A 26,559-nucleotide genomic window follows, 5' to 3' on the forward strand; every position below is an offset into this window, starting at 1 on the left:
GGTTCTTGACTGGCTCTCATCCAATTAGCAGTTTTTAGATCTGGACAAACAAAAATTCAGTCAGGGGTTCCTCAAGGGTCGATCCTCAATCCATTACCATTTAACCTCTACATGCTCCCACTTGTACTGTGATAAAGAATCATAATATGTCCAACCATTGTTATGCAGATAATACACTGCTGCACTTATTATGTTCTTCTGACGATGTAAAATCTGTTCACAAACTAATAAACTGCATTCATGGCATAAAATTCTGGATGTCGGGAGACAAGACAAACACATGTTGGTCCAAAAAGTCAGAGGCAGAAAATCTGTTCATAATTATTAACCTGCTGCTGAAACACAATGAGCCAGTTGGGAGCATGGTATCGATATGGACAGTGAGCTCAGTTTTGATAACAGAAAGCAGTGATGTGATTAAAACATTTATTTAGAAAACTCTTATCTCAAACTGACTTTGAGAAATTGGTCCATTCTTCCATATCAAGGTTAGATTTTGGTCCATTTGCAGGACAGTTCATCAGTCTGATGCCTCCAGCTTGTCCAGAATGCAGCAGCCAGAATCTGTGGCGGAGTTTTGACCACATCAGCCCAGTTTGAAAACAATGCATCAGCTACCAGTGCAGTATAGATTTAACCCTAGAACACTATCGCCGGGTGATTTTCACCTGAGCAAATGTATTTACATAATTTTCAATATGTTGCATTTGTCTGAGTGTGGTGGGTCCCTGGGTAGCTTCAGCATTGTCTTTGACGTCTTTGAAGGCGTGGGTGTTTCCCTACCCCAAATCCCGCTTTTTCCTACAGGCATGTGTTCGGGTGAATTTCACCCAGCAATAGTGATAGAGGGTAAAGTAGGTTTTGGGTGGATTTCACCCGGTGATAGTGTTAGTGTATAAAATCAGGCGATCTTGCCGCATTTCAAGGGTGACAACATTCAGGCTCACCATATTTACTGTCCCTCTTCAACTACAGCTGTCACCCTGTTGCAGGTTTAGTGTCTTTGGCATCCCAGCTAGTGAGTAACACATAGGTAAGGTTTGTTTAACTTGGCAAATGTTAGCTGATTAGATTTCTTTTTCTTTTCTTTTTTTAAATCTAAAAGCTATGTTATGTAGCTAGCTGTGGCATGACCTTAGTGGAAACAATAAAAGCAAACAAAAGGGAGATTCCACAAGTGATGAAAGTTAAAGAAAATCACGCGCCAGGCTCCAGTGCATTTCTCTTTACCAAAGAACTAACCTAGGTGTCCTTCCTCCCTGACAAAGCTTCAAAAAAGAAGGTTGTACTGCTCCTGTCATCCATGCATACACAACCAAGCATAGGACCCACTCGTAAGCCCGAAGTGATTGAATTTTACAACAAAACAAAGGGAGGTGTCGATACTTTTGACCAGATGTGCGCTCACTATGGTTGTGGAAGAAAAACCAAGAGATGGCCCCTTTGCGTGTTCTATGGCATGATCAATGCTGGTGTGATAAACTCATGGATCATTCACAATGAGAATGCAATGAAGAGAGGTGAAAACCAAATGCAGAGGAGGCCTTATATGCAGGCTTTGGCATTGGCACTCATCAAACCATGGGCAGAGCAGAGGCTCCCCTCTTCAAATCTGTCACGTCAACTCAAGAGTCCTGATCTGTAGCGTGCTCGACATCCCTACCCCTGGCACTCTTGAAGGTGAGACAGGACCAGTGGCAGCAGAAAGCAGTGGTCCCTTAGTGAGGTGTGCTGACTGCCCCACAGGCTTGGACAGGAAGACGCGATAGAGGTGCCATGTCTGCCGTCGACCGGTGTGTCCACGCCATTACTACCCTGTGTGTACTGACTGCATATAAGGAATAGGTAAGTAAGAGTGGTCCTGGAATTTGCATGTTATCCTTATTTAGTACAGTGGTTATGAATAAATATCAACAAGTGGTGATTTCCAAGGGAATTCATATGGTAAAAAAAATATTTTAGTCAACTGGTCATTTTTACCCACTCAAAAAAATGCCATTTTTTGTTTCTCTCTCCCGCAGCTGTTCGCGTGTCAAGGAGACTGTGCCTTCACCAGGGAAGACTCAAATATCCCAGGAATGGGTGGACCAAAGACCAAGTTTCCAGCATCATTATATTTTTGTTTAGGATTTGTTTTGTTCTCCAACTGCTAATTTTCCAGAAATTTTGGAGCATTTTTTAGGGTCCCCCCATGAAACTTTTTTTCCATTTTGTTAGATATGGCACAGTTGTCATATATTTTATATATTTTGATGACAAGTACTTTTTGTTGGGTGTATTATATTGGGTAAAAATCACCCGGCGTTAGTGATGGTGTTACTATTTTTAGCGATAGTGTTCTAGGGTTAATTAAAATCTTCTATTAGTTCACAAAGCTCTCAACGATGTGGCCTCCCAGTACATGTCTGATTTTCTTATGGTGTCCAACCCAGTTCAGATTTTTGAACTGTTTCCAGAATCAGATCAAGTACGATGAAGATTCTTTCAGTTACAGTCGTCCTGTTCTTTGGAACAAGCTACCTGCTTACATGAGATAAATCTGTACGTACATTCAAAAGTTTCAAACCTCTCTATTAACACAGGTCTTCTTCTTCACTCATCTTTCTTACTATCTGTTTATACGCTGCTCTGCATTTAGTTATTAGTCTTTTTCCCGTCTTCCTTCCTTCCACCCAAACTATTAGCAGCAGATGGCTGCCCCTCCCTCAGCCTGGTTCTGGTTAGTTTTCCATTTGAAAGAGTTTTTCCTTCCCACTGTTACCAAAGTTCTTGTTCATTAGAGGTCATATGATTGTTGAGGTTTTCTCCTTTTCCTTGTATGTTTGTGGTCTTTGAGTCACTATGAGGCAACGAATTGATTTTAGGGGTAAAATTTGTCCTAAAGGGGTAAAAATGCACTGTGGAGAAAAAACATCAACAGGAAGCTACGATGTTTCCAAACAAGTCTGGGCTCATCCATTTCTTATGAGAAGGGAACCGTAGGGAGAATTTCATGGTCTAATCCAGGAGCTGAAGCAGCACCACGGCAGTTTGTGTCCATATTTGTCAGCAGGGTAGTTTGAGCTGTTGTTAGCAGAGTTGGGACCACATCTGAAGAAATCGTTTCAGAGAGCTGATCGACCTGCATCAGCGTCTAGCTGTGTGTCCAAGGTAAAATATAGTAGTTTCCCATTTAAGATGAAATAAACCTTTATTAGTTCCACACATACTTTCAGCCGTGACCAAAACATTCCCACAAGAGCAGTGAAAAAGAAAAACAATAGAATAAACAGAATAACATATTATACAAAATAGAACGAATACTGTATACACAATAGAATAAGTATGCAAATGCAGTGGTCTAATTATTAACATCTGCTTATTCGGATAAGAAATATCCGGAAAATTGAGCTTGGTTGGAAAAAACGTTGCACATTCGGCCATTAAAATTGCGAGATCGCTGTGATTGGCTGCATCAAGCATAGGTGAGTCTGAAAAATGTTTTTAATGCACAAAATGTTCACACAGATTTCAGGTGTGTCAAGGTGGAGCTCAGGGAGGGGCAGCCATCACGTGGGAGAAGGAAACAGGACAAAAGACCCACTGTGGAAAATGATAACTAATGATTAAATGCACGGTGGTTAGCACTGTTGCCGCACAGCAAGAAGGTCCTGAGTTCAATTCCACCATCAGGTCTTTCTGTGTGGAGTTTGCATGTTCTCCCCGTGTTTGCGTGAGTTCCCTCCGGGTACTCCGGCTTCCTCCCACCGTCCAAAGACATGCAGCTTGTGGGGATAGGTTAATTGGATAATCCAAATTGCCACTAGGTGTGAATGTGCGAGTGAATGTGAGCGCGAATGGTTGTCTGTCCCTGTGTGTTGGCCCTGCGACAGACTGGCAACCTGTCCAGGGTGTACCCCGCCTCTCGCCCTATGACAGCTGGGATAGGCTCCAGTGCCCCCCGCGACCCTGAAAAGGAGAAACGGAAGCGAATGGATGGATGGATGGATGAATTAAATACAGAGTGGTGTAGAAATGATCTAGTGTTGAAACTACCTTTGCTTTGTAACGTCACCTGAGATGCATCGCCAGTTAATGTGTGTGTTATTAATGTTATATTTTGTTCACATGTCAACACAAATTCATTCACTTTGTACTTTAACATCAGATTCAGATCCATTAGTGGATGAAACGTCAAAAGTTTTACTGTTTTTGTGCTACATTACGCCAAACCAGATAAATAATTTTCAAGTATAAAAGCATTAAAAAGCCTTTTCTGAGAGAAACTGAGTTAATGTGAGGCAACAATAACTGATTTGATCTTATGTGATCACAGTATTGATGGTGACTAACGTGCACTGAATAGAAGGTGTTTCCATGTCTAAGGAGCTTGGAAAGAAATGTGTCTGAACTTTAAGTTTAACTTTAAGCTGCTTGAAGACGTTTCACCTCCGAGAAGCTTCTTCAGTTCTAGGGTCAAATGGTGGAGGGTCCCAGATTTAGGCTACGTCCACACTAACGCATTTTTGTTTTGAAAAACGCATCGTGTTCTCTCCGTTTCGGCCTCCCGTCCACACTGAGACGGCGGTTTCGCTGATGGAAAATGCAGCGTTTTCAAAACGCATACGTTTGAAAACTGTGCTTTCGCGTCGCAGTGTGGACAGCGAAAACGCACTTTCTAAAATGATGACACGTTAGTCATGTGATGCAGTCATGTGACCAATTAAACTGAGATAGCGGAGGGCGTTATACAGCTGTTGTTTTGTTTGACAGCCCTGTTAAAGATGAATATCAGTCTGTCCGTGCTCCAGACAGCTTTTCCTCAAATTCTTTACCTCTTGCTCGCTTTCGCAACTTTGTAGGGGAGACCGGGGATAGTTGTAACGTGGGTCAGTTGTAACACTTCCAATTTCTCCAATCAGGGCTAAGTTTCAAATGATGTAACTCATCCTGTGCATGCCCAACTCAGTTCTGCTATCACATGTGAAAAATCAGCTCATTTTGTCAAACACAGACAATTTAACACAAAAAAAAAGTCATTTGTATGCCAAAAAGTAAGTTTTTCTACTTTATTTCAATTTCTAATAGCATTATCTGCTTTGCAGTTAAACTCATCAAACTTAAATTATGTTATTTGTATGTCTATGGGGATATATTCTGTGTAGGTCTTTAGTGCTAATGTTTTAGCCGTTGGCTGTAATGTTAGCTAGTTCATGGCTATAGGAGTCTGGGTCAGTTGTAACAGCAACAGTCTGGGTTAGTTGTAACAATAATGCAGATGTTACAACTTACCACACTATTACTTTAACTTATATTAAACAAGTTGGGGCAACGACATCAGCAGAGAGAGGTTCACTGGTCACTTCTGTATATGCGGTTAATGCCATTGGCAACACAATTCCTCCACTGTTTGTGTTCCCACACATACATTATGCAGACCACTGTGTCAGAGATGGACCAGTAGGAAGTACTGGTAGTGGAAATAAATCAGGATGGGTGCAAAAAACAGATTTCCTCATCTTTCTGAAGCACTTTGCAAACCACACCAAGGTAAGCCATGATAAAAAGTAATGGAATTGCGATGCTGGTGAACAACTACATTTTTTCAGCTACATTGTTATGTTCAAAATTGGTGCAAGAGTTGTAGGTTATAATGCCCACTGAGCCAATGAGGCCAAACTCAAGGAAGACCAACCAAAATTAATGAAATATTCAGTTGCAGAAAATTCCATAATTTGTCTTTTTGGGGGGTTGGAATATGTTCAAAAGCTAGATTTCTGCATTCTGTCACACACACACACACACACACACACACACACACACACACACACACACACAGCTACATAAATGGCTCTAAGTGCATTCATGTGTTGAATAAACAAAGATTACATGTTAATGTTTTGTCAGTTATTTCATTGTGTTACATTTCACCCCAGGATATGTTACAACTAACCCAGACTATGGGGTTAATTGTAACATTTCCCTCTTTGTGTTTGAGGCTATACCATGCAATGGGTAATTGTGCTGCAGAGAAAATAGCTGCACTATTTAATAGCCAACAAATGTAAATACTTTGCATTACATTTTGAATCCACTACCTTAAAAGAGCTCCAATTTACAGACAGAAATGTCAAAAATGTTACAACTATCCCCGGTCTCCCCTACTTTTGTGTTGCTCGCAGCAGCAACTCCACCTCATTGTTAGTCCATTTAAAAACTCGCTGCTTTTCCTCAACATTTTGCCGACGTTTCAAAGAGCTGGAAAGTAAATAAGCGGCAGACAGAAATGAGGCGGGCTGAATCTTCTTGCGTTTCAAGCATGCACAGGACTGGAACATCAGCGTTTTTCGGCCGTTTCAATGTGGACGCACACCTCTGTGAAAACGACTGAAAACGCTGGACGCGGAGTGTTTCCAGACGAAAACGCCGTTTTCAGAGGAAGACGCCGTTTTCAAATTATCCGGGCTAGTGTGGACGTAGCCTTAAGCCCTATGGGAGTGTCCCTCCAAGACAGACAATGGACCTCCTGATGATCCTCTACCTAATCACAAGGTGTGAAAACGGGTGTGCGTCACAACCAGGATGACGGAGAACCTTCACAGACGAGCTGTGTCCATGTAAAACATCCGAAACAACCTTGAAGCCTCAGCATTAATTTATTGAACAACAGTTAAAGTAATACTCACTTCATAAAAGATAATAAAAAACATTTGGAGAAGGACCAAGTTTCAAATCCAAAAGCACATAAATCAGTGACTTCATACCAGGATACAATATGAGGAAGTTATATTCTGTATATTTTGATTGTACAGCAATAACAACATTAAGGAGCGTAAAAAACGGCCTAAAAAGAACGTAAAGAAGCTACAATACGAGACATTTTGTTACATGTGTTCTTTGCCAGGCATTTGTCACATTATGGGAGATTTATAATCACAATGTGCAATAAATGTGACTGCCACTTCAGTCTTTGAAGGTGTTACATGCAGAGATAATCATGAATTAATAAATATGTTAGGGCATGTGCCTGGTACAGACTGCAATCCTTAACAAATTGTACTTTATTTATAGTGCAGAGGAACTAATGTAACTTAGATTATTAACTAAATATGCTGCAGGAGGAAATGCTTTCAAAGGATTTGACTTGTTTAAACAAAAAGCAGCTATGAACACAGTGAAGCTTTGGAAATGCAGGCGGGGCAGGACCGAGGACATCCTCAGGTGGGACGAGAGACGCACATCACTTCTTACTGCTGCAGGAGCAACGTTAACGGGCATCTCTGCAATAAATGAGCCGTCACTCACACACAGCTCATTTCTAAAAAACGATTTCGATTCGAGTGATTTTTAAGGATCGTTGGAAAATGTTGGTTTCCTTACTCTCCTACTGGTGTTCTGATGAGAACCTTTGGTATTCTCCAGTGTTTTCTGAAATTCCTCGAGAGTCCTGCGACTATAATTGTAAAACCAGAAATTAAACTGGACAAAACACTGAAATTTGGTAAAATAATAGAACTACATGCTTGTTAGGCATCGTCCAGGACTTGAAAGGAGACATTCATAACATCCTGACGTTCTCCATGATCCCACCTGAGGGCCCACAGGTCCTTTGTCATCAAACTTTCAACTGAGCCCACATGAAACATCAATACTTTATAATGCATGCATAATACTAGACTAATGGTAGAAACTAATAAACACGTCTGCACTAACACTGTTGTGTTTAAGCATCATTTCCATAACGTCTTTACACCCGATGAACAACATGAACCAGTAACAGACCTTCATGAGTCGCCTGACAGATTTAGAGTTCACACCAGACTGAACGCAGTTTAACATCTTTCATTGTTCTACACCAGAAAGCAAAGCAGCTCGATTTATACACGAGTTCCCCTCATGACAGGGCGAAACAAAGAAGTGCAACTTTACCAAATGTGAAACCAAGAAACGAAGAATAGAAACTGTGTCGTGAGCGAGTTTAGGATGGTCCCAACGTGCAGACAGACGTGGAAATTACAGATTACAATCAGGAATCTCAAACAAGAGGAAATAAGTACGAGTGGAGAGTAAATATCCTAAAATATTCTGCAGTGGTGGGAAAAGTGTTAATTTAACCTGATGATGTTAAGTTATTGTCGGTTTTCTTTAACTATTCGTAGTGAAATGATCCCGTCCCACTGAAATGACGTTATTTTGCTGCCCATTCTTTGGTAGTTTTATTGGAAACTGTTAAATGACAGCTTGAATAATAAAACTACTTTTCCATATTAGCCGTGTGAACCAGCTCAGTTACATTGGTGACATCAGGCTGCAGCAGCACTACAGTAACATGGACACAGATGTGGACCAATATGTCTATGCATTCACTCGAGCTGCACTCCTCCATATACTCATATCTAACTTCACAGAAGATAAATAGTTGGAAACTTTTGTCTTAAAATATTATTTTTGCTGAACATAATTATCTGAATCAGATTCTTTATGTGAGGAAAGTTTATGAGCACGTGCTGCCTGCTGAAGGTTAACGTTTTATGTCATGTATACAAAGCTTTTTGTTTTACAGGTCGATCAGTTACTTTTGTTCAGGATTATGACAGAGCAACAAACTCGTGTGCAAAAACCAGCCTGACAACTTACCAAAGTGACACATAGACATTCAGTGCACTGATATTATGCAGTAACACACATCTATTCAGTGCTTTCATCCAACATCTGATGGAGGCACTGGCTGCTTGCAGAGGAGCATCGATGCTCTGACCCTTAGTGAGTCATTTGGAGAAATCTGGTAATAAAGTGTCAGAAATGTAAAGATCCTGAAGAACTAAACGCTTGTGTCACTGTTTTGAAATGATATGCAACGTACTAAAAGAAAGCTGCACGTTCTTACGACACAGACCGTAACATGGTGAGGGAAATTCCTCCACAGAGGTCGTGAAAGCTTAACTAAGCTGTCCCACCCTTACTGCTGAGGTCAAAGGCAGACGTGTGAAACCCTGACTCGACGCAGTGATGTGCACGGACGCAATCCAGGGTTCGCCTGTTTGGAGGAAGCACAGGGGTACCAGGTGGGCCAGTTTCAGAGTGGAGGGTGTTTACTGACCTGCTCATGTCGTACTTTAACATCAGGTCGTTTAAAGAAGAAAACTATTACACACATTAATGTTATATATGGTGCATTACTGGCTGCAAGAGGGAAAAGGTTAAGCTTGGCAATGTGCTGAAATACTACTGGTGCCGTGCACAGTGACGTATGGACCTATTAACAGTAACACTGAACCCCCAGGGCAGCGAGACAAGTGAAACATTTACCTTAGAGGTGCAGCTATAAACAGTTATGTACAGTCAGGAACAACACGTCTCGTGCATGGACACAACATGAAGGATTCATGCTTATTAGTCCATAAAGCTATTTAACTTCCATGCAACGCCATCACTGTGAACACAGGAGCACGAGTGGCACGGACAGAAGAAATCACATGATCACTGACATTCTTAAATTCCAGTCACCACTTAATTTAAACTCACATTCAAGAAACAGCGCTCGGGGTGCTGCGACGGGCTGATTTCCTTTAAAGATATCGATGAACACTGATTCACTGGAGCTGATGTAAAAGTGTCTGAATGAACACGCCTGTAAACACGAAGGTATGAAAACGAGAGCTGCAGGTCGTCTGCGCTGACGGAGCTCCCACACAGCTGTTTCTCAGGAGATGAGGTGGTCAGATGAGGATCTCCACCATATCTGCGTCTGCTTCTTGTTGGCTCGACTGTGCTGGAGCAGCTGACTGATGCTGTGGGTGGGCCTGGATGGGAAGTCTGCGCTCCAGCGTGCTGGTGTGAAACGCCTGAGCATCTACACAAATGTGACAGTGAAAGACTGATGAGAACATGTCTGCTGTGCACACCTCGAATCTTACAGAGCCTTCACATGTTGACATCACGTTACACAATATCACAACAAAGTGTTACATTAACTGTGATAATGTTACAGGAGTGTGTGTTGCATACGTTTAAAGGATTTCTAAACCGTGAGCCACTACCGGGATCTTTACCTTCATAAAGCACCTCATAACAGGTTGTTGTATACTCCAAAACAGATACTTGCTTCATGTTCACACAATACAACATGATGCCAAAGTGGAAAAAACACTTGCTTGGAATTAGTTAAAAATAAAGCCCAAAATATAACAGAAGTATTTACGCTCTTTGCTCAGTACTGTGCGCTACAGCCTCGAGTCTTTATGATTCTAAGCTTGTCAGCTAGGGCTGCCACAAAGATTATTTTGATAGTCGACTAATCAGATCATCATCCATTGGACGTAAAACGTACAGCTTATTGCACCAGCAGCATCTGCTCTTATATAACTATCATTAGCTTACAGCTTTAAGTGTTTCAGGTCTGTGCTAACTAAAAATAAAGACAAGATGATAGTTTATTAAATTTTAATAAAATTTGCAGATTGTTTCGGTGAAGTTTAATAAACTCCTTGCTATCTAAAATATAACAGGACACCGGAGTAAATTCTCCAGCATCTCACACTTCTGATAATCAGCTGTCTGCTTGATGTTTATTCAGCTGTGTAAAAACTATAACTTTAATCTCAGCCAAACCGATTTACTCAGGAACAAATAAAATACTAAAAAAGCCAAACAATAACATTTTTAAGTTATCTAAGTGACTTATATATCATGTTTAACCTGAGTAGCGAAAGACGGCGGTGTGTTTGAAAACGATTTGCCGGGAGTCCGGTGTTCTCACGGCTCTAGTTAGCCTAGCCCCCGGCTAGCTATCGAGCTAGTGGCTAACAGACGTCTCCGAAAACGTCGGAGCGCTTTTGAAAATATGTGGTGTTTTGATAAACTGAGCAGATATTTGAGGTTTACACAGCTACATTCTCGCCTGAAAATATGTTAAACGTTTATTTTGTGACCCAGAAAGAATAATAAGAGTAATATTAAAACTAACTAGCTGCCGCCATTGTTGGAAACTGAGCTGGGCTGCGCTATGAATTCTGGGACACAGCTTCTTCTTCTTCGGGGTTTAACGGCAGCTGACATCCTTGTACATGTAGTGCTGCCATCTTCTGTTTCAGTCCGTTATTACACTCTTAAATACTACTACTTATTGACTATGTGCACGTTAGCATATGCTACTTCCGGTGCGGAATCTCCTGTGGGGAGCTTTGTTTCCGGTGTCCTATTCGCGTCTTGTTTACGGTCCAAAACAAGTTGAGCAAATGAATGAATCAAGCGGCGATTTACATTTCTGTAGATGTCTCGGGCATTTACCCAATATATCTGTAAATGATGTTCGTCGACTTGTCGATATTTTCCCCCCGCGCCTCAGGGCAAAAGAGAAAATGGATTCAAATGTTATATTTCTCAGCTGTCCCTCGTTTATCGCGGGTGTTATGTTCTAAAAATAACCAGCGATAGGTGAAATCAAGTAGCCAATTTTATTTTTTGACGGTGCAAAACGTTTGGTGGACATCGTGGACATACAGCACTGCACTTCAGAGTCACACTGCTAGCATCGATGCAGCGATTCTGTACAGGAGAGACGTCACGGAGGAGATCGTCTGCAGGGATCAGGACGCAGGACACAATGTGACGTAAAAAAAATAAGCCTGCAAACTTGCACTAAAGAAACAGCGAGGTGAAAGGTGAACCGCGTTATAGCGAGGGACCGCTGTAATTTTGAAGGTAAGTCACAACATACCCTTCGTAAATACTAATGTGTAGAAACCGTTACCAGCAATTGTTTATTTTTTGTGTGGCTTTTTTCACGGTGTGTTAACATGCTGTGTAGGTGTGTACTTGACTAGCTGATATCGACATAACAGGAAACATCTGGTTTGACTATTGTTCACCTGTAGTTTGAATGCTGAACATTTGCCTGTTTAAATAATGAGACCAGTCACTATACAGAGATGTGCTTCTGAATGTGGACAATGTGTCTTCTGCTGTAGTTCTGCTTGTGTTGAGTGATGTAAACAACTGATCGATCTAAACTCTTTAAACGTCAAAATTGATCATTAGATTTTTATGACACAACAGTGGTGAGTGTTCCCACCTTCTCCTCTTTGTAACTTAACGCAATCTTTCCGTTTTCGAGTTTTGGACATAATTTTGGAGAATATCTTCGCAGTAGCGATTGACCGCAAAGTAAAGCTACCGGAAATGTACAACCCCACATCCGGTCTCAAACCAGGAAGTTAGCATTTTCTCGTGCACAGGGTCAATTCCTGCGTCTTTTGTGATCTTACAAAGCTTCAAACGACGCGTCGACTATTAAATCAGCCGTCAACGATTTTGATAGTCGACGTAATCGTGACTAGTCGACTAATCGTGGCAGCCCTATTGGGCTGAAATGAATAAAGCTCATATGTTTACACAGTGAGAACTGTGTAAAGTTTTTGATAGATAAATAAAGCATCTATCCTTTTTGGAAACGGGGTTGTTCGAGTCCTGCAGCCTATCCCAGACATTATGGGATGAAATGCGGGCTATGTCCTGGACAGACTGTCAGTTTATCGCAGGGCCAAACTACACACTATATATAACATGCATGTCTTTGGCCTGCAGGAGAAACCTGAAGAGAACCCATGAAGCCTCACAGAGAACATGCAAGCTCCACACAGAACGGCCCCATCGACTGGTGGATATAAATCCAGGTCACCCTTGTCTTGAGGTGATGCTGCTAACTCTGCGTCACTGTGCTGTAGAAGAACAAGCAATATTTGCTCCTCAGCCCGTCTGAGATTATGATTTTTGTCAGTTGTATAGTGCACTACGTAAAAAAGATTAAAGGAACACAGAGTACAGCAACTGGTCAGGTAAACTTCTGTGACGTTGATCTGGTCAGTGGTTGTAAATCAGGGTCAGCTGCTTTGGTGTCAGTGAAATTAACAACAGGTGCACACGTAGAGGGACAGGAAGGGTTTTCCCTCCTCGTATTTATGCTGGTGCAGCAGCTTCTGGCTTCCTCCTGGTGCACAACAATCTCCAGCCTCAAGCGACACTGTCATCACTCGAGGCTGGAGATTTCTTAATGACTGACTCACCTTACCTAAATCCAGTAGAGGTCTATATCTGTATCTGTATATATTTATTGAATGCGACAGTGAAGACAGGGAGGAGAGAGCAAAGAGCAAAGAGGCGTCTGATGTGTTTTTATGGAAGAATGAGACGTTATTTCTCAGAGGTCCAGTCGACCCTGAACCTCAGGCTTTGCAGAGCCAGCGAGCTCGTCTAGGCTGCATGTGGCGTTATCTTGGACCGTCTTAGGTAACGTGTGGCAGATCTAAAGCATTTAAAGGTGTAGAATAAAGCGCTGTAAGCATGTGACTGTAAATGTGTGGTTTGTAGTAGAAAAAGCTCTTACATGCTCACTACGAGCAGAAACTATGAAATACTCGTGTCTTTACTCTCCAGTGCACAAAGAGGAAGCATGTGGACTGACTTCTGTTGTGAAGGTGAAACACAGCTGGCTGTGAGTCACAAAGAGGCTGACCTGCGATGCGGTCGGGGATGTAGACGGGGCTGGGACTGGACAGGCGAGCTGGCAGCGTCATGCTCTGCAGGGCCGGCGTGCTGGGCTTGCTGGTGTCCTGACTGTGGCCCTTGTCCGTCTGCGTGTAACTGTCTCTGCTGCCTGTCTTTGAGTGTCCCGCAGTCATCGGTGTAGAAGGAAGGACCGGGGACGGAGACGACGACATCGACTCCGTCCTGAGAGACTCCATGCGAAACTCGGGGCCGAGCAGAACCCCTGGAGGAACACGAGAACATGTGCTCCTCAGAATGAAGTCATGGACATGAAATGGTCACATGGGCTAAAACCTCTGCACCGACCGCTGCTTCTTACCCAGGCTGCCCTTCCAACTCGTGTCCTTACGCTCTTCAGTGATTGGTGAGTTACTCAGTCCCAAGTTGTGAGAGAGCAACCCAGAACCACCCGTGTTGGAGATGGACATCAGGGACTTGGAGGGCCTCATGGCAGATGGTGCATCAGACTTAACGGGCTCCTTCCTGGAGCGCTGGTGAAGCACCTTAATCATGGCGTCCTTCTCAATGATCTGGGCGTGCAGATTCTTTATCCTGGATCAGAGCAGACGGAGCCACGTTAATGTCTGGCTGTGAGACTGAAGCTAAGTCATCGATTGATTTTTAAAATAAGAAATCATTTATCATAAAATTACACTGAAATCAACTCAGCTAAATAGAATAAACACAATATGTACTTGAATTTATACAACACTTCTCTAGTCTTACTGACCATTAACTAGGGATGCAACGATACCAATTTTTTCAAACCGATACTTGGATCTGAGTACTTGCCGATACAGAGTACAAAAACCGATACTTCTACCACACACACACACACACACACACACACACACACACACACACACACACACAAATACAATGAATTGGAAGACAGGTTTTATTTTATTCCCTGCCGATAAAAAATAAAATCTTAATAAAAAATGACCACAAAAAAAATTCAAGTGAAAAATAAGCACTTCTGTTAAATTATTGCAGAGTCTCCACATTGTAATTTAACAAAATATCACTGAACTATTGGCACTGTCTCGAGCTTTCAGAATAATAAATAAACACTTCTGTTTGGAATAAAATAAATACAAATTAGGTTTGAGAATAAAATAAACTTTTAAATTGTTGCAGAGTGTCCATATTGTAAACAAACAAACAAAATAATTATTATTAAATAAATAATAAAATATAAAATAAATAATAAATAAAATAATAATTGGCCCCCTAGTGGCCAATCTAAAAAACTACAACAGAAATGACAAGCCACCCTCTGATTAATGAAATAAGTTGGTATCGGTTCATGGTATCGGTTAACTTTTACGAGTATGAGTACACACACATTTTACAGTATCGGCCCCGATACCCGGTGCATCCCTACCATTAACCCCCTGACACCCAGACTCTTTCATGCATTTTTAATTTCTCTTTGCTGTTTGGGGCCTGATGAATGTAAAAAACAAAGAATTATCTTTTTAACCCATTTTTGTTTCTTAGAGAAATGAGTTCCACATATGAGGACATTTGATTGCTGTAGCTCAGCAGGTCACCTACTGACCGCTGGTTCGATCCCTGGCTCCTCCTCTCTGCATGCCAAGTATGAATGTGGCATGTTGTGTAGAGCAGCGGTCCCCAACCCCCGGGCCTCGGACCGGTCCGGTCCGTGAGTCGTTTGGTACCGGGCCGCGAGAGTTGAGGCTCAGGTGTGAAATGTATAGTTTTCAGGGTTTTTATCGGTTTTCAGCGTTATTTTGTTATCGTTTTTATCGTTTACTCGGTTTTCCTGGGTCTTTTCACGTGTGTTATGAATAAATCTTCTTTTTTTCGGTACCGGTACTAGTTTTATTTTGTTGTATTTATCCGCGACACCTTAAATCAGGGGTGTCAAACTCAAATACACAGTGGGCCAAAATTCAAAACTGGAACAAAGTCGCGGGCTAACATTAATATTTATTGAAATATATTTATTCCTCCAGATTTAAGAATGAATCTTTTCTTATGGACACGTTTTGCTGAAAAACTGAATATGGAACAAGCAAAGCTTAATGCTAAACAATATATATATTAGCTGTATAATACCAGCAGGCCAGCTCTGATAGTAACTTGGTATGGCTTCGCGGGCCAGAGTTTGACACCTATGCATTAAAGGCCGGTCCGTGAAAATATTGTCGGGCACAAACCGGTCCGTGGTGCAAAAAAGGTTGGAGACCGCTGGTATAGAGCGCTGTGAGGACTCTGGAGAGTAGAAACGCGCTGCATAAGAATCATTTACATTTGTTTTACACCACAGTGGCAGGATAACGTCCTCGTAAGTGGATCTCAGACCCTTGTAGAGCAAAGTTTAGTATTGTGGTCTGAACAACCCAAAATGTGACGTCCACAGATGTGGACGCAGGTCAAGAGGTTAAAAGACACAAACAGCTGAGAAAGTTAAAACACAGCAGGATAAAGAATAAATACAAGATACAAAAACAAGTGAAGCATAAATACAACGACAGCTTCGATCTACGATGAAAGCAGCTGTGGTATGAACACCTTTCTAAACCCTTTCACACCACAAACACAGCTCTGCACAGAAGCAGCCCGTCACGCTCTCTCATCTGTTTGCACACCTCGACATAATCAAACAGCCCTTTGCAGACGAGCAGTTTACCTGCTTTCCATGTCCAGACAGCGCCGGTTGGCCATCAGAATCTCCTCCTCTTCCTTCTGGATTCGAGCCTCCACGGATGTGTCGTAGCTGCTGCTGGGAGAGTGGCTGATCATCGTAGCCGACGTGTCCCTGCACGGACAAGGACAGGAGCGGCTCACACCCAGACTGCAGTTTCTCTTATTGTTCTGAGGATGATCTCATCCAGGAAAACAATGACTGCCACCTCTCAGGTGAGCAGCAACCTTCTTTGGACAGGAGCTCCAGAACAGGTGCAGAGCTACAGTTTCAGAGTGGGCAATGGCTTTGGCCATATTGCTCCAACAGGTGCGTAACAGCATGAACTACAGCAGTGATTACATTTCTAACATCTCAGGCAGATATTTAAACATTAAATATTTACTGTTATGTATTTGCTCTGGTTTTAACAGCTGCCACGAAGCCACGAAACCAGAGTTTGTTGTTAAAAATGAAACACAAAGTGAACAAGCAGCTTAAAGTGTGTAACTACCCCATCAAGGCTCTTATTTCTCTGACAAGAAAACCTGATTTCTGCTGTTCGATAACAAAGAAATTTAAACTTTTAAAATTCTGCCAAAAGCTGAACCTCAAACAAACCTGTCTCTGCTTCAGCAGCATCAGGTAATGTTCACATGCTGTCATGGTTTTCTTCAGTTTGTGATCTACTGCAGAGTATTTATTTATTATTTATTTATTTTATTTATACATAGATATAAAAATATGGTACAGCTGCTGCGCCTCTCGTCCAGAGAAGCTGTGAGTTTTGGGGGGCAGCTTTCTGTGGTCCCAAAAGTTGAGAGAAACGTTTTGTCCAAGTGACGTCTTCAGTCTCAGCTAAATGCAGATTTCCCAACCTTATAGTGCAGAAACTGACCTCTCAGCCCACTGTTCACTCAGTCTGCTGGTTTCAGTCTTTGTGCAAATGTCCTGTTTGTAAGGTTGAAACCTGCAGTCAGCTGAGACTGAAGACGTCACCTGATGATGAGGAAACGTCCAGATGAACTGAATCAACCTTTTGGGATTTGCTCACCTGGGTGACTGAGCAACACGACACATCTCATGTTTCAAGATCCCAACAACTAAGACAAGCTGAGCGACAGTATGAAACGAAGAAACCCTGAAACTCTTGACGTGTACCTCTGAGTAGCAACAGATGCTGCAGCATCCAGGGCGAACTGCCTCATCACACTTTCCTCTAAATACTTCTGCTCCCACTTGGTCATGTCGGCCTCCAGAGCCAGAATCCGCTCCTCCTTCTCCCTCAGGTGCTCCATCAGAGCTGTGGTGTTGTACTCTGACGACATCACACCGCTGGTTTGAGCTCCACCTTGACGCTGGAAGAGATGTATTTGTTTTATTTACACACACACACACACACACACACACACACTCTCTGCCGGTCAAAGGTTTTAGAAAACCCCAATATTTCAGTTTTTCCACTGAAAATTATACAGATTTATGTTCCGCTGCACTCTGACATGAAAGCACGGCACAAATAAGCAACTGGAGTGAAAAAATTTATAGACCAGAGTGTATTTTAATCATCACAGTCGCCTCCTTTGGCAGATCTAACAGCTGAACACAGCCGTGGCTTCTGTCTGCAACAGAAATCAAATCTTCTCGCATGTCTGCTGCAGAACTTCCATGAACGTGGACCTTGTAGCTGCTTTGCTTTCACTCTTCTGTCCAGTTCAAACCAGCTCGATGGTTTCAGTCTGGAGGCTGTGCTGGACTCTCCGTGTTTCACACAGTTGGACTGTTTGGGTCATTGTCCTGCTGCAGGATGAAGCTCTGACTGAGCAGAGGGTCCTGCATGGAGCTGCAGAGCTGTGGAGCTGTTCTGGTTCAGGGAGCCTCTCACGCTGTACGAGTCCCCGACCCTGGATCAGCAAACAGACCGTCACACTTCCTCCTCCATGTTTGACAGTCGATGCCACTCACTGTGGATCCGTCCTTTCACCTACTCCACAGCAGGTCCTGCGTGATGAACCGAAGACTTCAAATGTTGATCCATCATCCATGAAACCTTCTTGCAGTCTTCAGCAGTCCAGTGTTTCACGGCCCAGACGAGCCTCTTCGTCTCATTCTGACGTCTTCTTTCTCGCTGCAGCTCGTCCTCTTCAACCTGCAGCTCCAAGTTTCTCCTCACAGCTGAGACTTTCTAACTACGACCACTCTTCTGGACAGAGATCTCCGATGTTGTTCCCGGGATCTGCTGGAGCCACTCGACTAGCTTGGGAGTCCCCGCACCGAGTGCTCCGATTACCACGGGGACCACCGTCACCTTCACCCTCCACATCCTCTCCAGCTCTTCTCTGAGCCCTTGGTATTTCTCCAGCTTCTCGTGTTCCTTCTTCCTGATATTGCTGTCATTGAGAACCGCTACATCGATCACGACGGCCGTCTTCGCCGCCTGTCCAACACCACTATGTCCGGTTGGTTAGCCAACCAAGATCCTGTGGGTTGGAGGTCCAATCTTGCTCATATCTGAGGTGTGTGTATAACACACATGTGCAGATTTAGTATTTAACAGGCTGAAATTCATATAACATCCTGCACAGAAGCCAACGTTGCTCATGACAGCTTCAAGATGTCTCGAACAAACTTTAAACACGCTCGTGTGGTGTGGGTTACATTTATTGTTCCTGCTGATTCCAGCACCACTTGTAGCTCTCCACGAGCTCCTCGGTTCTCTCTAAATATTTTCACTCTTCTTAAGTATTTGTTCTGTGTTACAGCGGATAACCAAATGTCACAGTGCACCATCAAACAATTGCTCAATAAGATCTTCATAAAGGTGCATAATAAAGAGGTAATTCAGCGACAGTGAGTCAGCACATGTTACCTGCTGCATACGCAGTGACTCCAGCTCTCTCTCCAGTCTCGTACGAAGTCGGTGTTCAAGCTGTTCTCGCTTCTCACAGGCTGCCTGCAGCTGAGCCAGAGCCTGCTGCATCCTCTCCACCTTCTCCACGTACACCTGCTTCTTCTTCAGCTGTGCACACGCACACACACACACACACACACACACACACACACACACACACACACACACACACACACACACATTATGTTCCACTACTATTACAACCCTGTAATATTTTCTCATCCATGCATCATTATGCTGCACATTCTGATCCTCTCACTGATTTACATGAAACAATTATTCAATCATGTGACATCACTGAGTGTCTAAACAAATGTAAATCTGACAGATGCACAGCCCATAATAACAGCAGCTCCTGATCCATCACAGCTTATGGTAAATGGTCTGTATTTGTAAAGCGCTTTTCTAGTCCCTAAGGACCCCAAAGCGCTTTACACATCCAGTCATCCACACATTCACACACTGGTGATTGTAGCCACAGCCACCCTGGGACGCACTGACAGAGGCGAGGCTGCCGGACACTGGCGCCACCGGGCCCTCTGACCACCACCACCACCAGTAGTGGTGGTGGTGGTCAGAGCAACGGGTGAAGTGTCTTGCCCAAGGACACAACGACCGAGACTGTCCAAGCCGGGGCTCGAACCGGCAACCTTCTGATTACAAGACGAACTCCCAACTCTTGATCCACGATCGGTTTGTTTGTTGTGTGTGAAGCACAGAAACAGTGATACGTGTTCTTGTTGCTGGTTGGCTGTAGAGCACAAACCAATGAGAACTAAAATCCAGTGAGAAAGTCACACTGTGGACATCATCATCATCAGTATCCAATGTCATAAAAAGCAGGAACACGTGAATGCATGAGCAGTCATAGCTGTGACACTCGTGCTCATGTGAGTATAATGCTAACATGAGTGCAGCTGGGCCCCCTGGAAGCAGTAATTACAGTTAAGTTAATAATAACAGTTAATAACAGTTAAGTTATATATTTATAGAAGTTTATTTATATAAAAGTGAATTAAAACTGGTGATAGGAGCTGGTTAGTTTGTGAGATCACTCATTACTCTGACCTGAAGTCACTGCTCTCGTAGGGAAGTTTGTGCCCCAGTGGCTGGTGGCTCACACACTGGTAGCCATTGATAGTCACCAGCCTGTGATGGGTTTGTTTTCTGAATAAAACGTTTAATGCTGGGCTCACACTCTGCAACTTTTGGCCCATTTTTAGCCGATTTTTCAGTCGTGCGACTGTTTTGGTGATCGGCCCGAGTTTGGCCTTCATCGTGCGTCGTGTAGTATACGTGGGGTAACGAGAAGAGATTAACACCTCACGACCAGCTCCCCATCATCAATCGCTTGTGATCTGGACACAAGCGATGGAGGCACAACTTGTAGAACTTTGGCTCATCCGAGCCTTTTCGATGTGGCCTCACAAAATTATCACAACCACAACAACCGTGAAAAGAGCTGGATGGACACTGCTGCTGAATTGCACCTGCCTGGTCAATGTTTTTTATTAGCGACATATGAGTTTATGTCACATGTACTCTACATTGCATCTATAAATGTAATGCGTCTAAGTCAATGAAAGCAGCGTAGTCAAAAGCGTCACACCTCCTCCTCCAGCTTGACGACTTTGGCCTGGGCGTTGTTCAGCGCCTGGTCTCTGATCTCGATGTGCCGTCTCTGGTCCTCCGTGGTCGAGCGCAGTGCGTTCAGCTCCATCTCCAGCTTCTCCTTCTCGCGCAGCGTTTCTTTGTCTGAGCGCACAGAAGGACATGAAACACTGAACACTGTCCTCACCACAGCAGACCTCAGACACACTTAATGACACATGACTGACAGTTAACATTTCAATTCAATTCAATTCAATTTTATTTATATAGCGCCAAATCACAACAAAAGTCGCCTCAAGGCGCTTTTTTAGTGTGACATTTGATGTCACACTAAACACAATTATGTCAAACAGCCCAACATCTTATATACATTTATATTTATATAATCTTATATAAAACTCGTTGTAATGATCACTTTCTTTCTTTGTTATGACAGAAAACGATCCAGCTTAAGATGAACTCCTGACATGATGCGACTGGTTAGAGCTGCACCGTCCTCTGATCAGCTGGACTCGGCTTCACAGCTTCACCGAGTGAGGCGACAGCACTGAAGTTTCCTTCATGCTTCCTTATGAGTGATCGTTGGTGTTGTTGCTATGGTGATCACACAAACTTTAAGGATGCACACCGTCAAGCACCTAACGAACACGTTCAAGCGTCCACGAGAAACGTAGTCAGTGAGCGCCAGGCTCCACGCGCACATCTGTCAGCTGACAGAGTTTCCTGGCTTGTTCACAGAGAAACCCAACAAACCCCGAGTAAAGTGGAACAGGAGTCACTACTTGTTTTCACGTCCGTCGTTGTCTCTGTGTTTGGATAATCACCAACCGAGGCAGGCACAGCAGTAGCAAGCCCCGCCCACAGATAAAGGGCTGATTCAGTACAGCATGAAAGGGACGGTTTCACAACTTCACACAGGAGTGATGTCAGTGTTTTTTCAATTCAATTCAATTCAATTTTATTTATATAGCGCCAAATCACAACAAAAGTCGCCTCAAGGCGCTTCATAGATACAGAGAAAAGCCCAACAATCATATGACCCCCTATGAGCAAGCACTTTGGCGACAGTGGGAAGGAAAAACTCCCTTTTAACAGGAAGAAACCTCCAGCAGAACCAGGCTCAGGGAGGGGCGGCCATCTGCTGCGACCGGTTGGGGTGAGAGAAGGAAGACAGGATAAAAGACATGCTGTGGAAGAGAGACAGAGATTAATAACAGGTATGATTCAATGCAGAGAGGTCTGTTAACACATAGTGAGTGAGAAAGGTGACTGGAAAGGAAAAACTCAATGCATCATGGGAATCCCCGGCAGCCTACATCTATTGCAGCATAACTAAGGGAGGATTTCAGGGTCACCTGGTCCAGCCCTAACTATATGCTTTAGCAAAAAGGAAAGTTTTAAGCCTAATCTTAAAAGTAGAGATAGTGTCTGTCTCCTGAATCCAAACTGGAAGCTGGTTCCACAGAAGAGGGGCCTGAAAACTGAAGGCTCTGCCTCCCATTCTACTTTTAAATACTCTAGGAACAACAAGTAGCCCTGCAGAGCGAGAGCGAAGTGCTCTAATAGGGTGATATGGTACTACAAGGTCATTAAGATAAGATGGGGCCTGATTATTTAAGACCTTGTATGTGAGGAGCAGGATTTTGAATTCAATTCTGGATTTAACAGGAAGCCAATGAAGGGAAGCCAAAACAGGAAGAAATATGCTCTCTCTTTCTAGTCCCTGTCAGTACTCTTGCTGCAGCATTTTGGATTAACTGAAGGCTTTTCAGTGAGTTTTTTGGACATCCTGATAATAATGAATTGCAGTAGTCCAGCCTGGAAGTAATAAATAGCATGAACTAGTTTTTCAGCGTCACTCTGAGACAGGATATTTCTAATTTTAGAGATGTTGCGCAAATGGAAGAACGCAGTCTTACATATTTGTTTAATATGTGCGTTGAAGGACATATCCTGGTCAAAAATGACTCCAAGGTTCCTCACAGTGTTACTGGAGGCCAAGGTAATGCCATCCAGAGTAAGAATCTGGTTAGATACCATATTTCTAAGCTTTTCAGCGCCGAGTACAATGACCTCAGTTTTATCTGAGTTAAGAAGCAGAAAGTTAGTGGCCATCCAAGTCTTTATGTCTTTAAGACATTCCTGCAGTTTAACTAATTGGTGTGTGTTATCTGGCTTCATGGACAGATAGAGCTGGGTGTCATCTGCATAGCAGTGAAAATGTATGCTATGTCTTCTAATGATGCTGCCTAGGGGAAGCATGTATAATGTAAACAGAATTGGTCCTAGCACCGAACCCTGTGGAACTCCATAATTACCCTCAGTGTGTGAAGAGGACTCTCCATTTACATGCACAAATTGGAGTCTATTAGATAGATATGATACAAACCACTGCAGTGCAATACCTGTAATACCTACAGCATGTTCTAATCGCTCTAATAGGATATTATGGTCAACAGTATCGAATGCTGCACTAAGGTCAAGAAGGACAAGCACAGAGATGAGTCCACTGTCAGAGGCCATAAGAAGATCATTTGTAACCTTCACTAAAGCTGTTTCTGTGCTGTGATGAACTCTGAAACCTGACTGAAACTCTTCAAATAAACCATTCCTCTGCAGATGATCTGTTAGCTGTTTGACAACTACTCTTTCAAGGATTTTTGATATGAAAGGAAGGTTGGAGATTGGCCTATAATTAGCTAAGACTGCTGGGTCTAGAGATGGCTTTTTGAGTAAAGGTTTAACTGCAGCCACCTTGAAGGCCTGTGGTACATAGCCGATTATTAGAGATAGGTTGATCATATATAAGATCGAAGAATTAATCAATGGCAGGACTTCTTTGAGCAGTTTTGTAGGAATGGGGTCTAAAAGACACGTTGATGGTTTGGAGGAAGTAATTATTGAAGTTAACTCAGAAAGATCGATTGGAAAAAAAGAGTCTAACTTAACATCAATGGAACTAAGAGTAGCTGTAGATAATATTACATCTGTGGGATGATTATTGGTAATTTTTTCTCTAATGATAAAAATGTTATTTGTGAAGAAGTTCATGAAGTCATCACTAGTTAACGTTAAAGGGATGGTTGGCTCAACAGAGCTCTGACTTTTTGTCAGCCTGGCTACAGTGCTGAAGAGAAACCTGGGGTTGTTCTTATTTTCTTCAATCAGTGATGAGTAGTAAGCTGTTCTGGCTTTGCGGAGGGCTTTCTTATAAAGCAACAAACTATTTCTCCAGGCTAAATGATGATCCTCTAAATTTGTGACACGCCATTTCCTCTCCAGATTACGAGTCATCTGCTTTAGGGTACATGTTTGAGAATTATACCACGGGGTCAGGTACTTCTGATTAGAGACCTTAGTTTTCACAGGAAACTAAGGTCTTTGCAGACTGAGAAAGAAAGGCTCGACACACTTTGATATGAACCCTGTCAGCGCGAAACCGGACAGGTCTCAGACAAACGAGCTTCAAACGAACATAACGTCCAAACAAGAATAATAACACGTTTACACACAAACTGCTTCCTGACAGTTAGACAATAAATAAAATGAGGTTCACAGAATTTGTGAGGCTGTCTCTGATGTGCCAGGTTGAATTTCACAGTTTGTATCATGTTCTTGATTATTTTGAAGTTAATTGTGAGTCCAGAAACCCCAAAAGTAAAAAAAGGTGGAGTAGACTGGACCTCTTTTATTTAATGCGAGTCCTTTATGAGATGATTGAAGGTAGCCGCCATTAAAACCTGGTGACCTGCAGCATTGCCGTGTGAGCTCCATGGACGGCTAAGAATAATGTTGAATGAGTGAAAGCTGAGTGTTTGTGGCACCGATGAAGTGTCAAACACTGCTTTCACATCGGGGACATGCTGATGGTTTGACCACCAGCGAGGTCCGCAGGTTACGGCGCTTCATTTGAAGTGTTTAATGAAAAAAACGTACTGATACAGGCTGATGACAGAAAATAACCTGAGAGGCTCACCTACATAAAAGTGTCAGACACAGTCTGTCCAGCTCAACTAGAAAGTCGTCCCGATATAAAAGAGTTGACAAAACGATTGTCTTAGTTTCCATGTGGACACCAACAGGCAACAGTGATGTGCATCATCCTCTAACAGCCTGCATTCTGCTGACAGGTGTTAATAACACGTCATTATTGCTCAGGAAGGTTGTTGGTTCGATGCTGGGTCTGTGTGTGGCACTTACTCTGTGTCAGCAGCTGGGAGATGGTTTTGCGGTTGTCCTCCGAGCCGTCACACTCCTTAGCAGCGAGCTGCTTATTAGCGGTTTCCATGCGCTCTTAAAAACAACACATACAGCACAATGCATTTCAGTGACACTGGTATGGCGTTATCATTGTGCCGCTATTCTGAGCGCATGTAAAAACAAAAAAACAAACAAACCCAACAACACGCAAAAGTTTAATTTGAGGGAAGAATATTTAATCTCTCCATGCAAGAAATGTATTCCAGGTAGGGCTGGGCCATATCATACCGTTCACGGTAATACCGGTGTAATGTTGGGCAACGATAAGAAAATGAAATATGGAGATAGAATATGGGTAAGACAAGGTCCAAAACAAGTTAAGCAAATGAATGAATCAAGCGGCGATTTACATTTCTATAGATGTCTCGGGCATTTACCCAATATATCTGTAAATGATGTTCATCAACTTGTCCATATTTTCCCCCGCGCCTCAGAGCAAAAGAGAAAAGGGATTCAAATGTTATATTTCTCAGCTGTCCCTCGTTTATCTCCGGTGTTATGTTCTAAAAATAACCAGCGATAGGTGAAATCAAGTAGCCAATTTTATTTTTTGACGGTGCAAAACGTTTCGTGGACATCGTGGACATACAGCACTGCACTTCAGAGTCACACTGCTAGCATCGATGCAGCGATTCTGTACAGGAGAGACGTCACGGAGGAGATCGTCTGCAGCGATCAGGACACAATGTGACGTAAAAAAAATAAGCATGCAAACTTGCACTAAAAATAGAACCAGCGAGGTGAAAGGTGAACCGTGTTATAGCGAGGGACCGCTGTAATTTTGAAGCTAAGTCACAACATACCCTTCGTACATACTAATGTATAGAAACCGTTACCAGCAATTGTTTATTTTTTGTGTGGCTTTTTTCACGGTGTGTTAACATGCTGTGTAGGTGTGTACTTGACTAGCTGATATCGACATAACAGGAAACATCTGGTTTGACTATTCTTCACCTGTAGTTTGAATGCTGAACATTTACCTGTTTAAATCATAAGACCAGTCACTGTACAGAGATGAGCTTCTGAATGTGGACAATGTGTCTGCTGCAGTTCTGCTTGTGTTGAGTGATGTAAACAACTGATCGATCTAAACTCTTTAAACGTCAAAATTGATCATTAGATTTTTTGTGACACAACAGTGGTGAGTGTTCCCACCTTCTCTTTGTAACTTAACGCCATCTTTCCGTTTTCGAGTTGTGGACATGATTTTGGAGAATATCTTCGCAGTAGCGATTGACCGCAAAGTAAAGCTACCGGAAATGTACAACCCCACATCCGGTCTCAAACCAGGAAGTTAGCATTTTCTTGTGCACAGGGTCAATAAGAAGGGCAAAAGTGGATCGTTGAATGAACCAGATGAACCTGAACTGGTTTGTAAAAATGCTGCAGCTTCACTGGTGTGGAACTGGTTTAGCTTTCGTCCGTCAGATACACAACAAAGCACTATTTTTGGTAGCGCATGCTAGCGGGCCGTCGTTATTACCGTGTTGTTTGGAAAATACGGCGCACTTAAAATCATCCTCTGATTTTTCTGAAGGTCGACAGAGCCCCTTATAATCCCGTGTGCCTTATGTATGAACTCTGGTTGTGTTTACTGACC

At 42.9% G+C, this 26,559-nt stretch overlaps 1 protein-coding gene and 1 long non-coding RNA gene across 8 annotated transcripts in view; both read right to left on the reverse strand.

Moving 5' to 3' along the window:
- Positions 1 to 701: 701 nt before the first annotated feature.
- The window catches only part of amot (angiomotin), a 49,678-nt gene continuing 23,820 nt past the window's right edge, over positions 702 to 26,559 (reverse strand). For 6 of the 7 annotated variants that reach the window (XM_085175823.1, XM_085175827.1, XM_085175826.1 and 3 more), the window contains 8 exons: positions 24,900 to 24,992; positions 20,698 to 20,843; positions 19,047 to 19,196; positions 17,339 to 17,535; positions 16,184 to 16,312; positions 13,844 to 14,076; positions 13,493 to 13,747; positions 702 to 9,832 (listed from right to left, as the gene is read on the reverse strand). In XM_085175823.1, the coding sequence (XP_085031949.1) occupies positions 9,699 to 9,832; positions 13,493 to 13,747; positions 13,844 to 14,076; positions 16,184 to 16,312; positions 17,339 to 17,535; positions 19,047 to 19,196; positions 20,698 to 20,843; positions 24,900 to 24,992 (1,337 nt within the window). In that variant the 3' untranslated portion in view covers positions 702 to 9,698. The remainder of the gene's footprint in view (positions 9,833 to 13,492; positions 13,748 to 13,843; positions 14,077 to 16,183; positions 16,313 to 17,338; positions 17,536 to 19,046; positions 19,197 to 20,697; positions 20,844 to 24,899; positions 24,993 to 26,559) is intronic. The other variant, XM_085175825.1, reaches the window with a different exon arrangement.
- Positions 17,582 to 19,040, reverse strand: LOC146509476 (uncharacterized). Its single transcript, XR_014876606.1, has 2 exons — positions 18,582 to 19,040; positions 17,582 to 18,533 (listed from the first exon to the last, which is right to left on the reverse strand). It is a non-coding gene; the product is annotated as an uncharacterized LOC146509476 (long non-coding RNA).

This window comes from Neolamprologus multifasciatus, chromosome 10 (genome assembly GCF_963576455.1).
Source record: "Neolamprologus multifasciatus chromosome 10, fNeoMul1.2, whole genome shotgun sequence".
NCBI classification, from domain to species: domain Eukaryota; kingdom Metazoa; phylum Chordata; class Actinopteri; order Cichliformes; family Cichlidae; genus Neolamprologus; species Neolamprologus multifasciatus.